The sequence below is a fragment of the Canis lupus genome, chromosome 25 (genome assembly GCF_011100685.1).
Source record: "Canis lupus familiaris isolate Mischka breed German Shepherd chromosome 25, alternate assembly UU_Cfam_GSD_1.0, whole genome shotgun sequence".
NCBI lineage: Eukaryota > Metazoa > Chordata > Mammalia > Carnivora > Canidae > Canis > Canis lupus.
Window position 1 is genome coordinate 45,376,300 of NC_049246.1, and position 27,295 is coordinate 45,403,594.

The 27,295-nt window shown below is 43.6% G+C and overlaps 1 protein-coding gene and 1 pseudogene across 1 annotated transcript in view; both read left to right on the plus strand.

Moving 5' to 3' along the window:
- The first annotated feature begins 233 nt into the window (after positions 1 to 233).
- On the plus strand, positions 234 to 4,636 carry LOC111092480 (annotated as a pseudogene).
- A 16,847-nt stretch (positions 4,637 to 21,483) lies between these two features.
- The window catches only part of UGT1A6 (UDP glucuronosyltransferase 1 family, polypeptide A6), a 39,996-nt gene continuing 34,184 nt past the window's right edge, over positions 21,484 to 27,295 (plus strand). The window contains 1 exon segment of the mRNA NM_001003078.1: positions 21,484 to 22,332. Within this exon segment, the coding sequence (NP_001003078.1) occupies positions 21,484 to 22,332 (849 nt within the window).

The following is a 27,295-nucleotide window of genomic DNA, read 5'->3' on the forward strand; positions in this document are numbered from 1 at the left end:
AGGTGACTAAACAAATATCTAGTAACCTAGTTCAGTCATCTCCGAAGGAACATGCTGGCTCCTAACAAAGATTATGCCCCCAACTTGACTGTAGAATTCCTCACTAAGACTCAGGGTCTTATCTGACATACACCACTGAGCTCACTGATAAAGGTGTGTAGAAAACTCACATAATGCAATTCAGTCCAATCCAACAAAGGGTCCTTGTGTGCTTTTTCTGTGTGAGACATAGCATGGGTCCTGTGGGAGGAGGGTGCAAATATGAAGAAAATACATCCTCTGGCCTCAATGAGTGCTTGGTAGAGTGTGGGAGACAGATACAAAGATTCCTGAAGGTAGGTAGCAGGCCGAGTGGGGCAGCCATCACAGAGAGGTCTATAGAGGAATGCAGAGAGGAATGCAGAAGCCCAGAGAAAAGAGAGAGAATGCCTAGCAGAGTGCTTTTGGTAAGCATTAGGCAGGTGATCACCCACTGCATGTGATGTGTCTAGGGAAAGTGACTGAATATAGATGACAGTCACATTCCATCAATCAATCCCTAGAATGGTCCATGGAGGCGGGATTTGACAGTCTTAGCATTTTGGAGCCTCAGAGAGTTTGGATATGGAACAAACACGTGGCAATGCGAGGCATCTAAGGGACTCATGTGAATACAGTTCCACTACCCACGAGGAAGGTAGTGGTAGGTGACTTCAGGTCTTTCCTAGGAAACTTGGATGCCAATATCTTTCTGGGCAAAATTGTCTTATGTATCCTGAGAGTAAAAACCAAAATTTCCTTGGAACAAATTGCAAAGATATCACCTTTTTGAAGTTTATTTTTCTTTTGATCGCTCTGAGTCCTCAAAGGCATTGCTTAATAATTCTGTTTCCAAATGAGTTTTGCGTGACATACAGTGCATGATCTTTGTCCAAGGCAAAGATCAAAAGGTATTCTTATTTGGAAAGTGTACAAGTATGTGTGTCAGCAAATGCTACTCATTCATTATTGTTCTTACCAGTGCATTACTGGCAATGAGTGTAATTTCTTTTTTTTACGAATGTGTGGTTACATCCCCTTTCCTGGGACAGGCTTTGTGTCTGTACTTCTTCCCCCAATTCTATCACACCAACTCAGAACCCAAGCAACTGGATTGCCCTGGGCTGCATATTTCCAACGGCTGCCACAATTTTGACCGGCTTTCCTCTGTTGTGTGTGTGTCTCCTGCTGACATCTGCTTTGCTGAGGCAGGCAAGCTGTTGGTAGTACCCATGGATGGGAGCCACTGGTTTACCATGCGTTTGGTTGTGGAGCAACTCATCCAAAGAGGGCATGAGTTGGTTTTAATCATATCAGAGGTGAGTTGGCAACTGGGAAAATCCTCCAATTTTACGGTGAAGACTTATTCCACAACTTACACTATGGAGGAGTTGACTCAGATGTTCAAGACTTTCTCTGATTCTCAATGGAAAAACTCTGCAGCAAAGCTCACTTTTTTTGGTCTTAAGTCCATTAAAAGACAGTCTTCAATACCTTTTTTTGTTGTGCCCAAGATTACGTATCTGAGAAACCACCAAGGAGCCGACACCGATGCAAACACATGAGGGTTTATTTACAAGCTCGAGCTTGGGTCCAAGTATACCCAACACAGCGGAGCAGGGACTTGGACCCTGAGGGGGGTTCCAGCTTAGTTTTATGGGCTGGTCTAGGGGACCTCCAGAAGTAGGGGAGGAATTTCTCAAGTTCTGTTTATATTCTGATATGGGGCTTTCGAGGGCATTAAGCTCTGTTCTTATTCTGATATGGAGCTTTCTAGGGCGTTAAGCTGTAAGCTGTTTTTTCCTGTAACTGAAGCAAGGTAAATGTCAGCTCTTCTTCACAGGGGCCTGAGATGGCTGTACTTGTGCTAACGCTGAATTTAAGGTGGAATGGCCTAATTTTCTTGGCCTCCACATTTCCCCCTCTCAGAGGAACCTAAGGAAGGACCCTATCATGGGTCCAGGCTGCTCTCAGAGTGAGCCAGGGGGAATGATTAAACCACGGTTTGAACCAACCTTGTTGCTCTTCTCGTTCCCATTTACATCTCAGTGAAGAAGCAACCTCCTATGTTTAAGGCAGCACATAACCCCACCCCCACCCCCTCCCCCCGTTGTAAGAAGACTAAGTCTAATCCCCTTCTATTTTGAAGGACAACCTCAGACTAGGGAGTCTTGGAGGTGGGAAAGAGGTGAGAACGGCGCAGTCTTAACTTTAGGGGATTGTCCTTGTCTGGTTGGCTTTTCCAGTCTGGAACAAAGTCCTTGAGAATGGCATGTGGATCAGCTGGTCGGATGTGGGTGTAGCAGACCCAGGGAGTAATCCTGTCGACCTTGAGAGTGGTGGGAGTGGTCAGGATCATGATGTAGAAGTGTTACTATTACTAAGCCTTGCAAGCTCTTCCCTCCCAGTCTCTCTAATCTTTGCAATTTCTTTTTAATGTCCGGAGCAGCCTGGTTAACAAAGGCCATGATAATTGCGGCCTTTGTTTCCGGGGCTTCTGGGCTCATAAGGGTGCACTGCCTAAAAGCCTCCATGACTCTCTCTAAGAAGGCTGCTGGACTGTCGTCCTTGCCCTGTCTCACATCATAGACCTTGGCCAGATGGGTAGGCTTGTGCACGGCAGCCTGGTGACCTGCCAGCAGAGTCTGGTGGTAGAGCCGGAGCCTCTCATTACCTTCAGCCAAGTTGTGGTCCCAGGTGGGGCAGGATAAGGGGAAGACCGCGTTTAAGAGGTCTGGGTTTTGGGTGGGCTGTCTGTCTTCTCCCAGGACAGACTTCTGGGCTTCCACCTGAACTCATTCTCTCTCTTCCGTGGTGAAGAGAACCTACAAGAGCTGTTGGCAGTCCTCCCAAGTAGGCTGGTGGGTAAAGAGAACAGTATCTAAGAGCCCCGTTAGATCTCTCAGATTATCAGAGAACTTTGCACAGACAGTTACGATAGTTAACAAGGACACAGTAACGCAGACAAACGTTCCAGTGCGGCTGCGGAGACAAAGCAAAAAGTAAACTGAAGAGCTGCCAGCCGGCCCTCCTTACAGACGAGGACCCCGTCCTTCTTACAGACGAGGACCCCGTCCCCCTTACAGATGAGGACCTAAGTCCCGCTTATAGATGAGGACCTCCGCCTCTTACAGATGAGGACCCTGTCCTCCTTACAGATGAGGATCCCGTCCTCCCTACAGACGAGGACCTCCGTCCTCCTTACAGACGAGGACCCTGTCCTCCCGGCAGGGTCAAGGGACGTCTCCTCAAGACCCCCGGTTGACAGCCCACCAGTGCGTCCACCTAAGCCAATGTCGACCCAATACAGATTGGAATTCCTACAGGTAAAAGTACAATTTAGAGCTCTCAGAGAATATGCACGCAAAAGGTGGAAAAAGTTGAGTGCGCTCACCATGCATGAAACCCTCCGGATGGGGTCCTGGGGGTCTCTCGGATTCCGGACAAGTCCCCAAATGTTGTGCCCAAGATTACATATCTGAGAAACCACCAAGGAGCCGACACCGATGCAAACACATGAGGGTTTATTAGCAAGCTCGAGCTTGGGTCCAAGTGGAACAGGGACTTGGACCCCGAGGGGGGGTTCCAGCTTAGTTTTATGGGCTGGTCTAGGGGACCTCCAGAAGTGGGGGAGGAATTTCTCAAGTTCTGTTTACATTCTGATATGGGGCTTTCGAGGGCATTAAGCTCTATTCTCATTCTGATATGGAGCTTTCTAGAGCATTAAGCTGTAAGTTGTTTTTTCCTGTAACTGAAGCAAGGTAAATGTCAGCTCTTCTTCGCAGGGGCCTGAGATGGCTGTACTTGTGCTAACGCTGAACTTAAAGTGGAATGGCCTTAATTTTCTCGGCTGCCACATTTTTAACATTGTAAGAATTTGTTTAGTGATACAAATTTTTTTTAAAAAAGATTTTATTTATTTATTCATGAGAGACAGAGAGAGAGAGAGGCGCAGAGACACAGGCAGAGGGAGAAGCAGGCTCCATGCAGGGAGCCGGATGTAGGACTCAATCCCAGGTCTCCAGGATCATGCCCTGGGCTGAAGGCGGCCGTAAACGCTGAGCCACCGGGGCTGCCCTAGTGATACAAATAGAATTCCTAAAGGAGAGTTCTTTTGATGCAGTGTTTCTGGATCCTTTCGATGTGTGTGGCTTAATTGTAGCCAAGTATTTTTCACTCCCATCCGTGGTCTTCACCAGGGGATTATTTTGCCATTTTCTTGAAGAAAGCACACAGTGCCCCAGTCCCCTTTCTTATGTTCCTAGACCTTTCTCCATGTTGTCAGATGCCATGAGTTTCAGAGACAGAGAGAGTGAGGAATCATATCTCCCACTTGGAGGAACATTTATTTTCCCACTATTTTTTTAAAAACTCAAGAAGTTGCATCTGAGATTCTCCAAACAGCTGTCATACCTTATGATCTCTATAGCCTTACGTCAATTTGGTTAAGAACTGACTTTGTTTTGGACTATCCCAAACCTGTGATGCCCAACTTGGTCTTCATTGCAGGCATCAAATGCCAGGAGGGAAATCCATTGTCAAAGGTAATTACCTCTTCGTTTGCATAGTAAGAATAATCTGGCTTTGGGCATTAGGAAAAAAAAAAAGATTCCTACTGAACTCCGGATTTGACATTTACATTTCTTACATTTGGAGATTTTTTCCTGGTTGAAAGAATTCTTTTGTGCCATTTCATTGATTCGTGGATTAGCAAATCTTATAAAGTTGCCCTCTTTGACATGTATATATATACAATTGATATAATTGTATATAATTTTAGGGTGTGTTTTGTAGTACTATCCTTTGGAAACTACTGAAAAACACAGTAAGAAGTGAAATTTCTCTTTTTGAAAATTCTAATGCCATCTCTTTTAGGAAAATGCCCTTAGCAGTTTTGTATGCTACTTTTCTTTTCCCATTTCTGAAATTATATATATATATACATACATACACACATATATCTAATGTAAATTGTCACATCTGTATTATTAATATAAAATATAGTAATTGATTGGACATATTGTTCTTTACCTTGCTTTTTTTTTTTTTTAAAGATTTTATTTTTTTATTCACGTGAGACAGAGAGAGAGAGGCAAAGACCTAGGTAGAGGGAGAAGCAGGCTCCTTGCAGAGAACCTGATGGGAGACTAAATCAGAAACCCCTGAAACATGCCCTGAGCCAAAGGCAGAGGCTCAACCACTGAGCCACTTAGCCATCCCCCTTGCTCTTTTCACTTTCTAATAAATCATTAACATCTTTATAGTCAGCCCATACAAATCTGTCACATTCTTTTTAATAATAAAATTCTTTATTTTGGGTACACTATAGTTCATTCAACTCATCCATACTGATAGATATTTAAGCTTTTCCCACTGTTTCCTTTATAAGCAAGATTGTGCTAAACATTCTTAAATAATTTCTTTGCATGCTCACATTACCACATTCTTTCTCTTCTCTCTGTAGGCAATGTCCTTAGGAGTAGGGCTTGCTGGGCCATATGGTATACTCATATTACCTTTTAATTAATTTGAGAAATTGCTTTCAAAAGATTGAACATTCTGACACTTTGATGAACAGTACATGAGAGCTCTAGTTTTTCCATACCCTCTCCAGCTTTAGATGTCGTCAGACTTTCAAAACTCTTTTAACAAAAAAATTCTACATAGCTGCTTTGATTTTCATACATAGATTGGTCACTTGATTTCATCTTTTGGGAATTATGTATTCACCTCTTTAGTCGTTTGTCTAGAGCCATTTGTCTTTTTATAGCTAATGACTGTAAGTCTCTTGAGTAGTAGGACTATTAATATTAACATTTTTTATGTATTGCAAATATTTTTTGACTACTCTTTATCTTTTGTCATATAGAGTTTTCTTTTTGGTTAGTGAAACTTGTTACCATTTTTCCTAGTGGTTTCTGGATTTCACCTTGTTTAGGTCTTTCCAAGCCTGAGATATATAAACATTTTTTCCATACTATGTTTTAGTATTTTTAATTCTTCCAGTGTTAATATGTTTATTACCGTGAAGAATTTACATGGTATAAAGATCTAACATTATTATTTTTCTAAATGGATAGTCCATTGTCCCAACATCATGTAATAAAGAAATCCATTCTTTATCTGTTGAAATGCATCTTTATCATCTTTTAAATTTCCAGATTTATTTACTTTTTTTTAAAAGATTTTATTTATTTATAGAGACACAGCTAGAGAGAGAAAGGCAGAGACACAGGCAGAGGGAGGAGCAGGCACCACACAGAGAACCCGATGCAGGACTCGATCCCGGGTCTCCAGGATCACGCCCTGGGCTGCAGGCAGCGCTAAACCACTGCGCCACCGGGGCTGCCCTTATTTACTTTTTTGAACTCTACTTTTGAACTCTCAGTTTTGTTCTATCAATTTATTTATTTACTCATGTGGCAGTATCATATTTTTATTGTAGTAGCTCTATAGTCTGTTTTAATATATAATAAGGAAATCCCCATAGTCACTATTTTTTTCTATATTTTCTTGGTGATTCTTGTTTTTGCTTCTCTTTCACAAAATTGCAAATTCCTTTGTCTAGTTTCAAAAATAATAGGGTTGTGTTTATATGACAAAAAGGTCTTTGTTAATTTGAGAAAGATTGACATCTTTTTGCTTTGATGTTTTCCTACTTAGAGTTGTAATATTTGTCTTTATTCAGATCTTACTTTATTTGTATTAATAAAAGTTTGCAGTTTACTTTATATGCCTTTCACTTTTCTTGTAACGTTTATTCCTAGGCATATTACTATTTTTGAAACTATTGTGAATAGGGCATTTTTTCATTGCTATTTTGAAGTGATTTTTAGTAATCAATTTTTAGCATAAAAATTTTTAGTAATTTTTAGTATAAAGTAATGTATAGCTTTGGTTTTTGCACATTTATCTTCTATCTAACCACATTCTTAATTTCTCTTCTTAGTTTCTAAGACTCTTAGGTATACAATATCATCTGCCTGTAGTAATCCTTCCCCGTATTCATGCTTCTTATTTTGCTTTATTGGAGCATGTACCTTCAAAACATTGTTGAACAATTAGTTCAGAACAATTATTTGATAGTTCCTGAATAATGTTAAATAGTTGGTCTGGCCAGTTTGATTTGGGATTCAGTCCCTACAATTGACAAGGTCTTGACAAATACAAGAGTAAGATTCCTTGTGAATACATTGCAACTAAATCCAGATGAAATATCTTATGGTTAATTATTTTATTAGGGACGTATTGTGCATTTTATCTACTGATCTGGCTATTGAAGGCTCAGCAAATTGTAAAAGTCATATTTTCCCATATAGTGGGAACCTGATTTTCCCTGTTGAACTAAACAGTGGCTAGGATTGGACCATGCCCTCCATGAATCTGTACTGTGGGCATGCTGTGTATGTAACTCAGACTACCCACAGCCTGAACCACTTCTGGAAAGACAGCATTTTGTAAGGGGACTCTGCTCACCTTGTCTTGCATACCACAGGCACCAGAATTTTCACATAGCTGGAGAAATTGTGCTCAGATTACACACACACACACACACACACACATACATATATGAAAACTAAGATGATAATGATGGGTTTATTTAGCATGACTGCAGGCAAATGAGAATGAAGGTATCTGTTGACCTGTAGGATATGCAGACTTATGTAATGCATGACATTTACCTCAAGAAATTTGGGGGGGGGGGCAAAATAATCATTAAGCAATTTCATCATCCATACATTAAGAGTGAATTTAAGTGTTATAATAGGGATCATGTTAATTTGTGTAAATTAAAGATGTTGCATCAGAGATTGGTAAACTTTTTAAAAAATTTATTTTATTTATTTATTTTTTTAATTTTTAATTTTTTTATTTTTAAATTTATGATAGTCACACAGAGAGAGAGAGAGAGAGAGAGGCAGAGACATAGGCAGAGGGAGAAGCAGGCTCCATGCACCGGGAGCCCGACATGGGATTTGATCCCGGGTCTCCCGGATCGCGCCCTGGGCCAAAGGCAGGCGCCAAACTGCTGCACCACCCAGGGATCCCCTAAAATTTATTTTATTTTTTTATTGGAGTTCAGTTTGCCAACATATAGCATATCACCCAGTGCTCATCCCGTCAAGTACCCCCCTCAGTGGTAAACTTTTTTGTAAAGGGCATGAAGGTAAATATTTTAGACTTTGTAGCATCATATTCCATCTGTGTCTTGTAAACTGTTTGTCTGTTTGTTGGCTTGTTTGTTTACTGCTCTTTAAAAATATAAAATCCATTCTTAGCTCATGAGCCATACAAAAATAGGTTGCTCAGATTTTTCTATCCCTTTGGAAGTGGAGAACAAGATTTCTGGGCTCCTTCGGGGAAAAGTCAGAAATGCGATGACTGAAGAAGGGGGATCTGATAAGAAAACATAAGTTTTAGATAAATGGTAATACTTTATTATCCCTGAAAAAAGTCATTGCACCACCAGGTCATGAAAATTTATTAGTAAATGAATGCTACTGATACAAAGCAGGGTTACTGAATTTGAATTTAGAGCACTCAAGAGGTAACCGAAGTGCTTCTGATCAGCTGTGGGATCATGACTGGTGTTCGCAGTTTTTTTTTTTTTAAGATTTTATTTATTTATTCATGAGAGACACACAGAGAGAGAGGCAGAGACACAGGCTCCATGCAGGGAGCCTGATGCAGGACTTGATCCCAAATCCTGGGATCATGCCCTGGGCCCAAGGCAGGCGCTTAACCACTGAGCCACCCAGGCGTCCTTGTGTTTGCAGTTATTTTTAAAGAAAAGTACTGTGATTGGATGCAGAGGTCATGTTTCTCCTAATACAATTGGGGTTGCAACATCCCCATTCATACATCTTTCCATCAATAACAAATACATGGAAGTAGGATAATTTTGTAATGCTCTTGACTCCCAGGTACCCCTATTTTAGGATTTGCACATGTCCCTGAACCCTTGTGGTTAATGGGGTCTTTGACTGGCTCATTTGACTCCCCTTCTCTTTGGTTTTTTACTTCTGGCTTTTCCCTGGGGGCAGGGACAGAGACCTTGTCCCTCACTCCAAAAGGATGGGACATTTCCTGGGTCACATCATTGGGCTTTCTGTCTGCTGCACATCCCAGCAGTGCTTCAACTAGTGCTTCCTGAAGGTAGAAAACAAAAGGCTTTTCTTTCTTCCTGAAAAGACACTCGTTTCCATAGACTTTGTTGGGAAGCTATCAGGCATGTTACTAAGAGATGTTGCAGTGTGATGATCCTACGCTGACATTTTCCAGACAGACTTGCATTGGGGATGCAATGGAACTAGGTCTGTGCTACAGCTGGGAGGGCCAGAGGAGCTCTGGTCCAGGGCACAGAGTCGGGAAGTGGAAGTGCCCATACAGTGCGTGGATGTGCACAGAAAGGGGAACATGGAACCCCATGGCCAGGGAAATCTGGGAGGGCTCCAGAGACGAGATGATTCAGAGCTGCAACAGGAAGCCTATCTGGAAAAGTGGAAGGAGTGTCTGACCTTACAGATAGGCCTGCCTTGCCCTTTTATGGTCTCTTGGACATAGGCCAGTGGCCCCTTGAACACTCAGTTTCAGCCCAGCCCGGCCCCTCTTCAGGCTAGATCAGAACTGGGGCACACAGTAGCCTTGGAGAGGTGGGAAGAAGTAAGAGCTAACCTTTCTTTAGAGTGGCTGTCAGGTACCTGGGCCTAGAAGCAGAGGGAGTCTGAGCACAGGGGTGTCAGTGGTGTCCTGAGTTGAGCTCATATTAACTTGGAATTGCTGCTGATACACTCAGGCTGGTAGAAGCCAGGTAAAGGCTGCTCAGAGGCACCTGTTTGTGGCTGTTGTACGGTAATGGGGCTGCAGGCGGCTCTAAATCCTGCTGCCATGGCTCCTTAGGCAGTTGTTAGTAAGCCAGCTGGCAGAGCAGTGCCACCCTCATCCTGTCTGGCATCATTTGCCTATCTGTCTTCTCTGCTGGAAGAGCTCTCCTGGAGGCCAGGGTTGAGCCTCCATCTTTTTGTTTTTCCCTTAATCTATTTCATTTTTAGGAGAAGTTTTAGATTCACAGCAAAGTTGAGTTGAAGAGGCAAAGGCACACCATATACCCTGGATCCTTATTGGCCCCTAAAGTCTAGTCCTATGCTCTCAACCCTACACATTCTCAGCAGATGGTTGGTATATAAGTGACTTGTCAGCCACCAATGGGAAAGGGAAATCATGCTCTTTAGGCCTGTCAACATTAGGCTTGGCTTTCTGCTCTTGGTAAGAACAGGCTGTGGTTCTCTTGATGGCAAGGAGATCAAGTTGCAGGATTCTGAGAGGCTGAGCCTCCCTGTTTGCTCTGTATCAGTGAAAGTGCCAAGCACCACCTGTTTACCACCTGCACCCTTCCCCTCTACCCTGGGGTAAGATCCCAAATGCTTCCCAAACCAGTCTATACTGGATCACTCAGAGGATTTTAGAGATGTGTAAAGCCATATATGATTTCATAGCTACCTACTATATAGAGATCCGTAAAATATATTGAACCATATACAGTTTTGTATGTTTGGTTATTCATATCTTCAAATATTTTAAAATTTTATGGTTTTATATATCTATTAAAGGGTGTATATGTATGAAAGTCTTTAATATATGTAAAAGGTTATATATTTATAAATGTGCTTCTATTTTTGCAACATATATTTATAAATATAATTTTAAAGTAAGTATATTCTTTCTTTATACCCAATGTGGATTTTGAACCCATGACCCTGAGATCGAGTCACATGCTAAAAAAAAAAAAAAAAAAAAAAAAAAAAAGAGTCACATGCTTTCCTGACAGAGCCAGCCAGGTGTCCCAAAGTAAGCATAATTATTTATGAGGAATTCTGATCCTAAAGAGGAATTCTGAAATTAAATAGACCCCCTTAACAAAAAACATTGGATACAGCATAACTGCAAAAGTACATTTTCATCAAAAGACCTATGGACATTGCATATTTCTCCTGCCTTGTTTCAGATGGGCAGGATGTCTCTTGGAAAAAGCACATAGTTTGTTGTACCGTGCTTGAGAACAGGAGTCATAGTCTGAATCTCATCTGTCTGATAGAAGAAAACATAGCCTGATAATAGTGTGTTTTGCTCATGTGCATTTTAGTGTGTGCATGTGTGTGTTTGTAGTCCTGTGTCTCAAGTGCCATGAGGGAGATTTTCCTAAGAGTCTCCTACAACAAAATCTCCTTTAACCTGTCCAGGGGAGTTATATTCAGGGATGTAATTAAATGCTTTCACATGGATGGCAGATTATCATTCAGGAAAACACTAAAGTAGTTTTAGTGGGGAAAAAAAAATCATTTCCAGAATTTTTCAATTTTTAGTGAGTTCTAACAGAATTGATTACTGGGTCCAGCTAGAAAGAATTCAGTCTGAGTCTATACAATTCAGGGCAGTTGCTCTAGCTCTGGAGAAATGGAAACAGGAAGAGTTTATGCATGCTTCTTCGTTTCTCTCAGCTTCTGGCTTCATCCCAAAAGTCAAATTCAAATTCAAATGTATCTGTTAGTGGGGAAACCCAGCACCTCTCACTAAGATTATTTATTTCAACTTTTTATTATCAAAGTCTTCAAACATGCACAAAAGGAGAGACTGTAGAATAATTAACACCCATATATTGATCCCTAGGTTAAATAATTTTCAATATTTTAAGTATTTTGCTGTACTAATTCATCTATCCCATTGTCTCTTTCTTAAATTTTTTGACTTCTTTACTTTTTAAATTAAATTTTTGTTTTATTTTTTAAAGATTTATTTATTTGAGAGATAGAGAACAGGGTGGGGGGAGAAGGGCAGAGGGAGAGAGAGAATCTCAAGCAGACTCCCTACTGAGTGTGGAGCCCAATGCAGGGCTCCAGCTCATCATCCTTAGATCACAACCTGAGCTGAAATCAAGAGTTGGATACTTAACCAACTCAGCCACCCAGGAATCCCTCCTTGACTGTTATTTTTTAAAGGAAGTTCTTGACGTGTCATTCCATCCCCAGACTTCACTAAATATAAAAAATAAGGAAAACTTGTTATTACATAGCTGCAGTATATTGATCACACGTAACAAAATCAATAATTCTTTAACGTTATCTAATTTCTAGACTATTTATTAAATTTCCCCAGTTATCTCTGTATCTTTTAAATACAGATAAATGGAATAGAGTTACAAATTTAGAAATAAACCTATACATCTGTGGCCAATTGATTTTGACAAAATGTCAAAATTGTGCAGCAGTGGAAGAGTAGTCTCTTCAACAAATGGTGCTGAGACAGCTGGATATCCACATACAAAGAAATGAATTTCAACCCTCACCTGACACCATATATAAAAATTAAAATGGATCAAAAACCTAAATATAAAAGGTAAAACTATTAAACTTTTAGAAGGAAATATTGAACTAAATCTTCATGACCTTACATTTGGCAATGGTTTCTTAAGTATAACACCAAAAGTACAAGAAACAGACAAGGAAATTGATAAACTGGACTTTACCAAGATGAATGACTTTTATGCATACACAATTAAGAGCATGAAAAGACGACCCATAGAATGGGAGAAAATATTCACAAGTCACATATTTGATAAGATTCTGGTATCCAAAATAGGTAAAGAACTCTAATGAGCATAAAAACAGACAAAGACTTGGAATATAGACATTTTTCCAAAGAGGATGTATGAATGGCCAAAAAGTACAGGAAAAGATGCTCATCATTAGGTACTAGAGAAATGCAAATCAATATCGCAATGAGATACAAATTCATGCCTGATATGAATATATTTAAAAAAAAGGGGGGGGGGGTGGAATAAGAATTGACAAGAATGTGGAGAAGCTAGAACCCTCATCCATTGTTGGTGGGAACATAAAACGATGTAGCTCCTGTAGAAAACAGTTTGGTAGTTCCTCCAAAAGTTAAACATAGAACTACCGTATGACCCAGCAATTCTGCTCCCAGGTATGTATCTAAAGAATTGAAAACAGGTACTGATACCAAAGCTTCTATAGGCATGTTCGTAGCAGCACTGTTCATAATAGTCAAAAGGCAGAAACAACCCAAATGTCTTTTGAGTGGTGAATGGATAAACATAATGCTGTCTATTCATATAGTGGAATATCACTCAGCTGTAAGAGTGGATGAAGACCTGATATCTGGTATGTAATATGAATAAACACTGAAAATGCAACGCTCAGTGAAGGAACCCAGACACGAAGGGCCATATGTGCTGTGATTCCATTTTGGTGAAGTACCCAGAATAGACAAGCCCACAGATAGAACACAGATGAAGGGTCGCCAAAGGCTCAGGAGAGGGGGAAATGGGGAATGGCTGCTTAATGGGGAACAGATTTCCTTTAGGGCGATGAAAACGTCCTGGAACTAGACAGTGGTGATGGTTACATGGCGCTGTGGCTGAACTAAATGCTACCAAATTGTATGCTTCAAAATGATTATGATGAATTTCATGTCATGTGAATTTGACCACAATTTTCTTAAAAAGGGAAATGATGTCTTTCAGCAGCTGGTTTGTTTGAACAGAATACAAACACGCTTCCCATGTTGCATCATTTCTTCTAACACTCCATTAATCTGTAACAGTTCCCTCCCCTTTCATAACGGCTGTACCTTTTTGTAGTTAACTGGGTCAGGTGTCCTGGAGGATACTCCCTCTTCCAGTCTGTGTCATTGCTCTCTGGCGGCAGTGTGGAAGCTGTTCTTGGAAACTGGAAGGCGGTGTGGGTTTGACGGATCCAGGTTCCACTGTTTGACAGGCACACTTCATCCACAGTGCGGTGTACTTCGTATTGCATCATGCCGGAAGGTACCTGGCTCTTCGAGTGGAGAGTCACATTGTCGTGTGTCTGCTTAGGCTTCCTGGCGGTCCTGAGGGACCCAAGACCGGGTGACCAAGCCTGGGTCAGACTGGACAAGTGTGAGCCAATGATCTTTTGGTTTGGACTTGGGCCCCCAGGGCATGGTTGGCACAGTTGACGAAGCTTTGTGCCATCTAGCCTCCGCCCACCCCTCCATTGCGTCTTTTCCCCTGTTCCTGTTCCAGCCACACTGCGTGCTTCTGGTCTCTCACCCACCACGTTCCGCCGGGCCTCAGGCCTGCTATCACCTTTCCTTCCAGCACTTACCACAATGGCAATTAATGAAGTCTTCAACAACACTGTGTGGTGTCTGTTATACTCCTGTGTGCTATCAGCTCCACGAGGGCAGGAACCACATCTGGCTTTTCCGTTGCCCTGTCCCTCGGTGCTGGTGCTGAAGGATCGAGGCCTTGGGAGATTGTTGAAAGAGGAAGAAAGGCAGGCGTCCCGAGTCAGACTCCTTAGCCTGTGGATTTTACCCTCCTGTTAGGAGCACAAAGCACCTTGCAGGACAGAACAGGTGGAAATGCTGGCCTGTGTTTTATGTTTCTGTCAAACCGCTTTCCAAAAATTCGCATCTACTCTTCGAGGCCTCCCATTGTGAGGGAGGAGGGCAGAGCAGATTGGTCACCTTGGGGAGCCACCTGGTAAGTGAGAAATTGCCAGTGGCTGGGAGGACTTTTAGGAACAAGAGAGTCTACCTGTGCTTGTAAGTTGTTATCTCTGTGCTGCATTGATACAGCTCCCTCCTTAGGGACCCTTGACCTTCATGAAAGTTTTGCTTTGAGAAACAGCCTGGCATTGAGAATTGCTTTGGGGGTGGCATCAAGGGGCTGGGTCCTTTGTTTGATTTGAAATAAAAGGATATCTGGAAGACAGAGAAGAGAAGACCAGGAATCAGCAAGAGCTTCACTCAGGAGTCAGAAGTTTAGGGGGAGAGCCTGGGACTCTTGGCAGGGTGTGTCATCTAGACCATGAGGAGCAAGATGATCTCAGCTGATAAGCGCATAGAACCGACTCTAGATTTCAGAAAATCCCTCTGCATAACATTTCTCCTTTGCCATCTCCTCCACCCTTTTTACTTTTCCTCTCTATTCTGTTCCTCTTCTCCATCTTCTTTCCCACCCATGTCTTTCCTCTCTGTGTCATCTCCTCACCTTGAGCCCTGCCACCAGGGCTCCGAAAGGAAGGATGTGCACGGGCCGGCTCATGCCTGGAGGCTGTGGGGGGTTAATAAGGAAGCAGTAAAGCTGAACCTCCAGTCCTGGTTTAGACGCCGGAGGACTTGGAGGACGTATATTATAGGGTTTGAGCATGAGCTCTGGAGCCATCCCAGCCTGGGTTCATAAACACACCAGCTCTTTCACGTAGCAGCAACCGGAGTTCCTAAGTGGGTGAAATAGGGATAACGTAGTACCACCACGCAGAGCTCTTTTCCAGACTAAATGCAACAGTGCATGGGATGCGGTAAAGAATTGGTGATAGCCATAATTGGCTGGGGCACAGATCATTTCCAACCTCCATGATATTAGGCACGTGATCAGATATCAATAATCCCCTCTTGTTGGGAGGCTTTCATGAATTAACTTAACCCTCTGATGGGTGGACTATCCCCTTAGGGAGAGTTTGCAAATTAAATATACCAAAAGCTAAGGAATGTTAATATTACTAGCAGCCCCATTCCACACACAGATAATGAAACTGAGGCAGAGAGAGGTTAAGAGGCCTGCCCATGGTCACATCTCTAAAATGCAAGGAAGCCAGGACTTGAACACAGACAGATGTTCTTTTTCTCTTTTAATTGAGATACAATTCATGTATCATAAAGTTTGTGAGTTTAAAAAAGGTGCAGTTAGGTGGTCTTTAGTATTTTCAAGGTATGAGCAACCATCATCATTCATTCCAGGCCATTTCGTTGCCCTCAAATGAAAGCCCCTGCCCACTGGCAGTCACTGCCATCCCTCCAGCCCCTAGAAACCACTCACCTGCCTTCTGTCTTCATGGATTTGCCTATTCTGAACATTTCATGGAAACAGAATCACCCAGTATGTGGACCTCTGTGATTGGCTTCTTTCACTTTGTTTTCAAGATTCATCTGTTTTATAGCACAAAAGCAGTACTTCGTTTCTTTTTATGGCCGAATACTATTCCCTTGTATGGACCTCACATTTTGCTCATTCATCAGTGTCTGGACATTTGGGTTGTTTCTATTTGATGGCCATGATGAGCAATGCTGCTGTGAACATTCAGGTACACACGAACCTGAGCCCGGACCTTCTGATGTTGGAGCCCAGGTGCCTAACCTTGCTCGACTGCCTCCCTGTGTAGACTTGAAACTTCTCAGAGAACATCATGCCCCTGGTCTCTAGGGAATATTAGATGCAGGGAAATTTACTGAGGGTGATCTTGACTTACATCACATGGTTTCTAATCACTCAGTGGACATGGCATTTGTTTGCTTTGTGTTGTTACAGACAAACAGGCAGGTGCCTCCTTCCTTCTTTTTTGATTATTTAACTATCACAAAAGGTCTGTCATTGAACAAATAACTGTGTGTGAGCCTTGCTGTCCAGTAGGGGAGGCAGATGTTCATCAATTACAAATCATGAAACATACTTTGAAGGAAAAGGAAGGTTTTTTTTTAAGGATTTATTTATTTACTTTAGAGAAAGAGAGAGAGAGAAAGAGTTAGGATGAGTGGGAGAGGCAAAGGGAGAGAGAGAGAGAGAGAGAGAGAGACTTTCAAGCAGACTCCCCACTGAGCATAAAGCCTGATCCTGAGGCCTCATGACCCTGAGATCTTGACCAGAGCTGAAATCAAGAGTTGGATGCTCAACCAACTGCACCACCCAGGTACCCCCAAAAGTAAAGGGTTTATTTATTTATTTATTTATTCATGAGAGACAGACAGAGAGAGAGAGAGAGAGAGAGAGAGGCAGAGACACAGGCAGAGGGAGAAGGAGGCTCCATGGAGGCAAATTTGGGACTCAACCCCAGGACCCCAGCATCACAACCTGAGTCAAAGGCAGATGCTCAATCACTGAGCCACCCAGGCATCCCAAGGAAAGAGTTTAAGGAGAACTGATAATAGCAGACTTGCAGGCTGAGGAGGAGTAATCTTGGGTGAAGTTGGGGAAGGGTGTGCCAAGCAGAGGAGCAGGTGAGACACGAAGCCTCATAGCGCAAGGTCTTTAATGTTTGGAACCCGGGCATGTTCTTCCCCCTTTACCCTGTGTTTGTGGGTCTCTTTACTCTAGTAAATCTTATTGACTATGTCCTTTAAGTAGTCCCTTTGTCATGGCTAGTGGCCATGACACTCCTCACTGCTCCAGGCTTCTGGAACCACCACCCATGTCAATGCAAACCTCCCTGAGTGGGGATAGACACAGTCCTTACAGTAGGACAAGTGCCCATTGGGGATGTCTGGCCAGGTAAGCCATCCTTCTCTGGACTGCCATGTCCCAGCCATGGATGATCCAGACTTGACCATGTTGGACTTGCACTAGGACCTGGGCCCAGAGCACAGAGCACAGAGCACTGATTTCTGCAGCCTACCCAATGGATTAAACTGCCCCAGGATCCCACATTACATACGCCGTTGCATCACTTGATGAGCTGAACCATAGCGGACCATTCAGACATAGACATATTTGTGTAGTTATTTAATAAAACATTTATTAATTTGATTGTGCCATTTTTTGTACTCTGCATTTAACAAATGTCCTTTATTCAGGTCCCAAGCACTTTTCAGATGCTTTTAAATCTTGTAGGTCCAGGCTCCGTTATCATAGGTTGTGGGTGATTGGAGGGCCAACCTTTCTAAACACCTCCTGCTCCTATTATGTCATCACCTCCATGCACACCTATGATTCCCCCTCTATGCAAAATGCCAGGTGTCCTCTACTGACTTTTTGGGAAATCCCAGGATCTACCTCCTTCTCCCCACTAATACATGGCCATGTCCCAAGGGGGTCTGCAGGAATCCCCGAGAAGAGACTGGCCTTTGCCCAGACTCTTCATGATGCCTGAAGACAGGTCAAGCTCCACATGCCCAGGGCAGGTCCTAACAGCTTATGTTTAGGATCTCTGCAACCACTGGGACTGACAGACCCACTGGATTCACACACACACACACACACACACACACACACACACACACACACACCATTCTTAGGAATAGCCCAAATAGCCCAATCTCAGAAGGAGGATTAGAAATGTTTTCTTTTTTTTTTTTTTAAGATTTTATTTATTCATGAGACACACACACACACACACACACAGACAGACAGACAGACAGAGAGAGAGAGAGACAGAAGGAGAAGCAGGCTCCATGCAGGGAGCCAGGATCATGCCCTGGGCCGAAGGCAGGCGCTAAACTGCTGAGCCACCCAGGGATCCCCTAGAAATGTTTTCTAAAGCTCTCTTAATTTGCAAGACATCTCTCTAGTGATGTTTTGCAAAGTGAGGTTAGTTCCTTTCCTTCATCTCCTTTCCCCAATGTATTGTGGGCCTGCTAGGAATGAGAATGGACCACCCGCTCCCCCCATCCCCTGGAAGTCATGTGCTTCTCCCAGGCTTCTTGTTTAACAACACAAAGACCAGAGCAAGACTTTGCTAGGAAGAGCCCAGGCCAAGGTCCTCAGCAGAATGGGGGTCTGGTGTGAAGCAGTTGAAGTTTATAGCACACCTGGCTTCTCCTATGTCTACATATTTGTGTAAGTCTTTCTGCCTCCCCATGTACTGCTCTTAGAAAGGACCTGTTTAATTCATCCCTGCCCTGGAGGGATGGACCTGCTCTGTGCTCACTTTGTAACCATCTTGGGGTCTTATTGTGATCTAAATGGACTCAAACCAGAATGCTGCCCTCCTCTTGGCTCTGATCATTGTGAATGGAAATCCTGCTGGTGTCCCTCCCTGTAGGAGGTTGCAATGAATTTGCATCTTGGCTGCAAATTCCCGGGGCCAGCCCTGTGCTTGAGATAATCCCTTCCATGCCACTCCTCAGGCTCCTCCTGCTTTCCAAGATCCCAGCATGCCTCCAGAGTCATTGGGCATGGGTTATGACAAGACCTTGTGTGACAGTTCAGTTGTGCGTGACTAGCTGTGGGCGAGTCTGTTCTAGCCAGGAACCACCTTTCACTTGCACAGCCCCATATCCACATCTATCACCCTCTTGGACCTCCCTCAATCATGTGGTATATCAGGCAGGAGAAACATGATCTTCTCTCTGGATCTCAGTTGAGTAACCTGAGAGTCAGGAGATGGGTCATGTCCCAGGCTGACAGGTGGCAGGGCTGGAAGGGGACTCCAGGCCCATTTGTTTAGTCTTCTATCTGGGCGCTCACTGGCACAATTGCCTTTGAAAAAAAAATCCCCTGATCTAGAACAGTGATTCTCAAAGTGTAGAAATGGGGGGATTCCTGAGGGCCTTTCAGGGGATCCCTGAAGTCAAACGATTTCATAATACTGCTGAGATGTTACTTGCTTTTTCTACTTCATCTTCTCACCATGGTACTGTGGAGTCTTCCAAAGGCACCGTGACACATGGTATTGCAAAGGCATAGTGCGGAGGTGGGTAGCAGAGTCCCTCCGTCATGGACAAAGTCAGACATTAAAGGGGCTTGCTTGCAGAACGTGTAAAACAGTGTTCTGCCTCCGACTAATTTTTTGTTTGTTTGGGGAAATATAGTACTTTTTCCCTAAAGTTGTCAGTCATGTTAACTTGTCTTGGGTTTAGTCTTGTTACCGTAAATGTATGAGGAAGTTCCTTTTTATATGTGTTGATTTCAGTTTCTAAAACGGTTCATCTGAGTAGACATGACCCACACAAACAAAAGTTTTCTAGGGTCTTCTATCATTGCTAAGAGTGTTAAGGAGGCCTGAGACGGTAAAGGTTTGGGAATGGCGGATCTAGAAGGGGCCAATTCTGTACTTCCTTTTGAGCTGCGGAAGTTCCCTAAAAATGCCCTTTCCATAGGTGGCAAGCTCAGTTTCTCCCCGTGCAAGGATAATCAGACCTGTACTTTGGGGTTTGAATTAGGTGAGATGATAGATGGGTGCTATGGGTTAACTCGTGTCCCTGGAAAGACATACACAGGGCGAAGGGTGAACGTGAAGGTAGAGCTGAAGTGATGCCTGTCTACCCCCTGTAATGCCAAAGATCACCGGCAAACCACCAGAAGCTAGGAGAGAGGAACAGATGCTGCCTCAGAACCTCCAGAATGATTCAACTCTGCTGATGTCTTGGCCTCAGACTCTGGCCTCCAGAACTATGGGAAGAAATTTCCCTTGTTGGGCCAGCCACTGTGTGATACTTTGTTGCAGAGACCCTAGGACCGAGACAATGGGAAACTGTTCTGCAAACCAGAAAGTGTTCTGTAGGTGTCAGAGGTCCTGATGTTAGAGCCTCCTTTTTGTTCTGGGTACAGGCTGGTCAGTTGCTACCGTTAAATGCTTTGGCATCTGAAGCCTTCGCATTGTTTGATGTTTCTACATTTCCTTCCCTTTTGATTTTTCCACCTCCTCTTCTCTCGCACTTTATTCCTCCTATACTCTTGTGTTTACAGTGCAGAATTGGTTCTTTCACTTGTTGAGACTTCTTAGGGGCTACTTTCCAATCACCAGGGTGCCTCTTAGTCTGTAGCATATAGATCCCGGCTGCCTGATGACAGCCAGAGGGAGCCTCTCGGTGGGACCTATCCTGGGCACCCACAGGTTACAGATTGACTCACTAATCTCACACCCTCCCCTCCCACCCCGGGCAGGGGGAGGTACAGACGCGACCCCTGTTTGAGGGATGGGGAGTTCAGGTAGAGAGCGGTGGGGGTTGCACAGCTTGGAAGGGCTAGGCTGACTCCAGAATCTTTGCTTTTAATTACAGTCAATGTGGGAATTTGGTGTTAGAGTGACTATCTTCAGGATTAGAGTCTGGCTTCTGATGGAACAGGAAACTCCCAGTAACAGTGGTTGACCCAAGAGAAGCGGGGAGCTAGATCGGACTCCCCTCTGCCCCTTCAGCTTCATGCTGCCCACCTTTTAATCCAGCTATCGCTGTGGTAACCAGATCACCGGAGTGTGGAGTCGCCAGCTCCATCGTGTTGTTTCAAGTCTTGAATTTGGCATCTGTTGACACATGCTTTCTGAGATACGTCGAGGAAGTGGCGACGTGCTAAGAGCTATTCGTCTGCGGGCATCGTGACCATGCAGGGGATCCAGGAAGCTCAGGGCAGGGGACTGCCGCCAGCCTCCAGGGGCCTCCCAAGCTGTCCTCAAAATGTGACTGAGTTTGGGGTGGAGAGACAGAACGGTGGAGAAAAAGAGAAAGATAAACCCAAAAGCTCAGCCGAAAGCTGATAAGGGACCTCATTGGCTCGAGATGGCTATGTGTATAAAAATGGTTAAATATTAATTTAGGTTCTTTTAAAACAAAGGGCAAAATTCAGAGCAAGGTGAGGTAGGCAGGGGCTGTGAAGAGAACTAGTTAGTTTAGGGAAAATAGCCAGGAGTCCCGAGAATTATTTAGAGAGAGAAACTGTTGATTCTCGCGGCTACCTGTCCTCTCCCCCAGATGGCTCGCCTCCTTCATTTGTTTCAAAAGGTGTTCTTCCTAATGCTCTGGGGGGAGGCTGTAGGTGACAAGCTTCTGGTGGTCCCTCAGGACGGAAGCCACTGGCTCAGTATGGAGAACATAGTTGAGCTCCTCAGTGAGAAGGGGCATGACATTGTGGTGCTGGTGCCAGAAGTCAATTTGCTTCTGAAGGAATCCAAACACTACACGAGACAAATCTACTCAGTGCCATTTGGCCAGGAAGAGTTGGAGAACCGCTACCGCTCTTTTGGAAAGAATCACTTTGCTGAGAGATGGCTCCTGAACGCTGCTCAGATGGAGTACAGAAATAGCATGATTGTTATTGACATGTACTTCACCAACTGCCAGAGCCTTCTGGAGGACTCGGCCACGCTCAGTGTCCTCAGGCAGAGCAAGTTCGATGCCCTTTTCACAGACCCAGCTCTGCCCTGTGGGGTGATCCTGGCCGAGTACCTGGGCCTGCCCTCCGTGTACCTCTTCAGGGGCTTCCCATGCTCCCTGGAGCATACTATCAGCAGGAGCCCAAACCCTGTGTCCTACATTCCCAGGTGCTATACTCAGTTCTCAGACAAGATGACATTTCCCCAACGGGTGGGCAACTACCTCGTTAATTACCTGGAGACCTACCTGTTCTACTGTCTGTATTCAAAGTACGAAGACCTTGCATCCAATATCCTCAAGAGAGATGTGCACTTACCCACCTTGTATCGGAACGGCTCCATTTGGCTGTTAAGATATGACTTTGTGTTTGAGTATCCCAGACCAGTCATGCCCAACATGGTTTTCATTGGAGGGACCAACTGCAAGATGAAGGGAGTCCTGCCTCAGGTTAGTGGTTTTTTTTTTTTTTTTTTGGTTGCTCTGTTTCTTCATGGGCAGATATTATTCTGATGTGCTCAGTCTTCTCTCATCACTTGGCTCTTTGAGCCAACTCTCACTTGGGAGGGCTTCCTCAATGAGGAGATGCCAGGATCAGAGTAGAGGGGCGTGGTGGGGGTATGAGGTCGAGGTTCTTTTTCTTTTCTTCTTTTTAAAGATTTTATTTATTTATTTATTTATTTATTTATTTATTTATTTATTCATTCATTCATTCATTCATGAGAGACACTGAGAGGAGGCAGAGACACAGGCAGAGGGAGAAGCAGGCTCCCTAGGGAAGCCTGATATGGGACTCAATCCCAGGAACCCAAGATCACGACCTGAACCAAAGGCAGGTACTCAACCACTGAGCCACCCAGGTGCCCCAAGGCTGAGGTTCTGAATGAAGCTGAGGCTTTGGGGGAAGACAGGGTGTATGCCTGACAACAAGAGGAGGTACCTTTAGCTGGGTCATCTGAGGACAGTCATGGAGCATAGAAGGAGCCTTGGAAATTTCCAATCTAATCCTACACCCACCCATTGAGGAAACAGGTGAGGGCTTGACTAGGAGGACACAGAGCTGTAAGGACAGTCCAGGTGGAAACCCATTCTCCCACTTAGGTACCATGCTTTTTCCCGGGGTCCTGAACCAGAGATCAGCAAACAATAGCCAGTGGACCAAATCTGCCCAGAGCTAAGAATGGTTTTTATTTATTTTATTTTTTTTTTAAGTTTTTTTTAAAAGATTTTATTTTTTTATTTATGAGAGACATGCACACAGAGAGAGACAGAGACAGAGACATAGACAGAGGGAGAAGCAGGTTCCATGCAGGGAGCCTGATGTGGGACTCGATCCCTGGTCTCCAGGATCAGGCCCTGGGCCAAAGGCAGGCATTAAACCACTGAGCCATCCAGGGATCCCCCTGGTTTTTATATTTTTAAAGGAATGTTAAAAACAGCAACCACAAAGAATACGGGATGGAGATGTATGTGACTCACTACCTGACCCTTTACAGAAAAAGTATGTTGACCTCTGAACTAAGGCAAATGGTTTTAGATGCCTTCCTGACATATGGGAAGAGAGCCCAGAGTTCCTTTGGAAATTAAAAACTTGTGAGGTTTTTGTATTTGTATTTATACCTCTGAAAGGCTTCAGATCACACTTTCCCAGCAGAATTCTCTTTTTCAATGCATTTTTCATCAGAAAGAAAATCCCAAGCAGGTCCCAAAGACCCTTATCCCTCTTCTTGAATATCTGCCAATTTCTTTGTTGGCACGTTGCACAATTGGCCATGCCTATAGGAGCTGGTAGGAGCAGGGGCAATGGGCATAATCAGACTGGTTCCAGGAAGCATGGGGCACAGAATGCAAATCCCACATGCCAGGGACTTTTAACCCAGTAGTCAGTCAATAAGCAAAAATATCATAAGAAATATATGGCATAAGAAGGAAACAATCGCATTTTTGCAAAAAGAATTGCATGTAGTCATATTGAAAACCAGACTGTAGGGAATGTGTTTTTTGAGCATCATGAATTTACATGGGATTCTCAGCTATTACCCAAATATTACCACAGAGAACATTCTGTATTACACAGTATATAATTATCAACTTGTATTTGTATATTGAAAATTAAAGTGATCAAAATCAGAGTTTTTTTTTGGCTTAAATGATCTAACCATTTCAACACTCTGGGAAAAAAAAGTGTATTTTGCAATGATGGAAATGTTTTGGAATCATGTAGATGTGGTGGTTGCACCACATGGTGAGTGTACTAAATGCCTCTGAACTGTTCGCTTTAATATCGTTGATGATGTTATGTGACTTCATCGAAAAAAATTGCTTAAAAAAAAGAAGATACATCATAGATCAGGAAAAACAAAGGCCTAATTTATAGCTGAAAACAAACCACCATCAACAAAAAACCCCGCATACTCCTTAGTAGGCAAATAACTTTATCAGGTAATACTAACCACAATACAAGTGTCCATTTAAGTTTGGAGACATATTTGGCTTCAGAAATAATCCAAGAAATTCAGACTATAAGCAATGAAATTCAATTTTGCTGAGCAAGTCAGCAAGCACGTTTTATAAGTAGCTATGGGCTTAATTATAAAACCAGTATAATTAAGTTTCTTATTATGCTTCTGCTACTGTGCAGAGCCTTTTGAAAACCAGAGCTTTGTGAACACTCTGCATAAATAATGCTATGATTCACCATCTGGGGAGGTGTGCTTATTCTCAGGGTAACTTGTGTGCTCCCAGGCTTGCATGTATGACAGAGCATGAGATCACTCCCCAATGCCCAAGGTAGCGTGACTGACTACGGCTCCTCCTGCCTCCTCTGCCTAGGAAAGGACTGGGGACCTCAGAGGGTTCCCTGGTTGGTTTGGCCCAAGATGCTCTTGGAGAAGCTGCTCAGGTGCCTGGTTCCCAATGGGAGACCCCAGATGTCCTGAACCCAAGGCCTCCTCTCCAACCCTGAGTTGAGACTCATCTGTCCCATGGCTAACTTCTTTTCCTTAGGTTTCCAATATCTCCATTAAATTAAAAAAAAAAGTTTTATTAATTTAAGAGATCTCTACACTCAATATGGAGCTCAGACTCAAGCCCCTGAGATCAAAAGTAGGATGCTCTACCGACTGAGCCACCCAGGTGCCCTCCAACATCTCCATTTTAGAAGAGAGTTTGGTGTTACATTTCACTATTAGAAGGGCCATTGAAGTGTTTTTCTTAGAACAAAGGATTTCAGGGGTAAATCCCAGTCTCTTCCAATTGCAAAGCAGAGAACTGCTCAAAGCTTCAGGAACAGGTTTCCAATCTCCCTTTTAGGGGCTACACAAACCCAGGGAGCTCAGGCTCCCATAACAGCACCACCTCTCTGCCCAGGCTGCTCTGTGGGAGGGAATGCATCAGAGCCCAGCCCTAGCTTATACCTGGGTGGAAAAGGGCTAGCTTTCCCTCCCCATTGGCTCCAGAGATTCCACCCTCGTCCCCCTTATGTTGGTGGAGTAAAAGTGATAAGACTTGGATTCAAGCCCAGCTTTGTGGCTGAGGCAGGTGGCTTATCTCTGGCATTGTTCATGTCTCCATCTGTGAAATGGGAACACTCTAAAGGTCAGGGTTTGGGGCAGGCAAGATGGAGTTCATTGGAGAATTTTGAAAACCACAAATGCAACACACGTAGGACAGGCTTCTTTAGGCTGGAATAACAGGACAGAGCCCCCCCCATGCAAGAGAGAGTCCTATTCTCCTGTACACGAGCAAACCAAAGTTACCAGGCAAGACAGATGAGCTGCCTAAGGCCACGGGGTGCAGCGAGGAGATGAGGCAGGATGAGAACCCACCTCCTTGTCACTCTCCCATCCCAAGGCCACATGTTTGCCCAGCACTCATTTTCCAAAGATATAAGACCTGGAGCGTAGCAGACTCATGAAGGGAAGAAATGAGGTTGGACAATGAGTCAGCAGATTTGAAGAGCTTCCTCCTGGCCAAGTGACCTTAGATTTCAGTCTTCTTATCTCAGAATGGGGTGGAGATCATGTGCCTTGCTCCTCACAGGGCTGTTTGAGGATGACTTGGGCAGCATGTGGAGGTGCCTGCCTGATAGACTAGTAGGGAAGCCATGGTCTCTGGCCCTCCCTTCTCTGGACCTTTGTGCAATGCTGACTGAGCTGATACAAACAGCTTGGCTTTCTTGCAGCATCTTAGGGGGAATGTTTTCGCAGAAAGCTAGATCCCAATTCCCAAGGACTAGCTCTTTTGTTCCCGGGTGTCCCCTTCTGGAATCATCTAGATAGCATTTCTCAAATGGGAAATTTTGCACTCCTAGAGGGCAACTTTTGGAGACATTTTTGGTGTCACAATTAGGGGGTGAAACTGACATGTAGTAGATAGAAGCCAGGGATGCTGGTAAAAGTCCTACAAAGCACAAGACATAGCGACCCACCCACTCCTAACAAAGAATTAATTATCTGTTCCCCAATAGTGCTGAAGTTGAGAAATACTGGTGATCTAAATCAGTTCCATGTGAGTATCAGTGACTTCTACCCAGGACCATAGCTGAGTGATGGGGGGCCACAAGAATCCTCTGCCCATTCCCTGAGCCATGTGGTCTCCCTTCAGGGGTCTCTACAAGCAATAGTCACCCAAGCTGGGGCTTCCACGTTTTTTGGTTGATCTGAGGACTGAATTCCAGTCAAGTCAAAGCAACAAAATGCCAAAATGCCAAGTCATTCTTAATAGGTACTTTTTAAAGTACATAATTAAGGTCAATGTCTACAATACTTTTTGTGGTTTGCTTTTCTTTCAAAAAGGATTTTGAAATGTGTTTGTATTTATGACTGATTGGACATGTAGAACATTTTGATAGTATTTTTTCTGTTAATAATTATCCAGAGTAGCACAATGCTAGCATGAGTCAGCCTTTTTAAAAAAGTATCCTACATGAGTATCTGAAAAATTTCAACCTTGGTTGATTGATTTGTGTAATTCTAAGAGAATGAGATTAAACGGGTTTAAAAAACAAACAACATTCCTGAGATATAAGTCATAGATCATACAATTCATTCTAGGAAGGTTTACAGTTCGATGGTTTTTAGCATATTCTGAGCAACCATCACCACAATTGGTTTTGAAATGTTTGCAATCACCCCTAAAAAACCCCTGCCCAGTGAGTAGTCACTCTACAGCCCCTGCCAACCACTGAAATACTCTTCGGTCTTTATGGATTTCCCTATTCAGATCATCTCAAACAAATGGGATCACAGAATATGTGGCTGGCCTTTGTATTTTTATTTAATTATTTATTTAAAAAGATTTTATTTATTCATGAGAGATGCAAGGAGAGAGGCAGAGATATAGGCAGAGGGAGGAGCAGCATACCAGTAGGAGCGTGATGCAAACTCAATCCCAGGACCCCAGAAACATGATC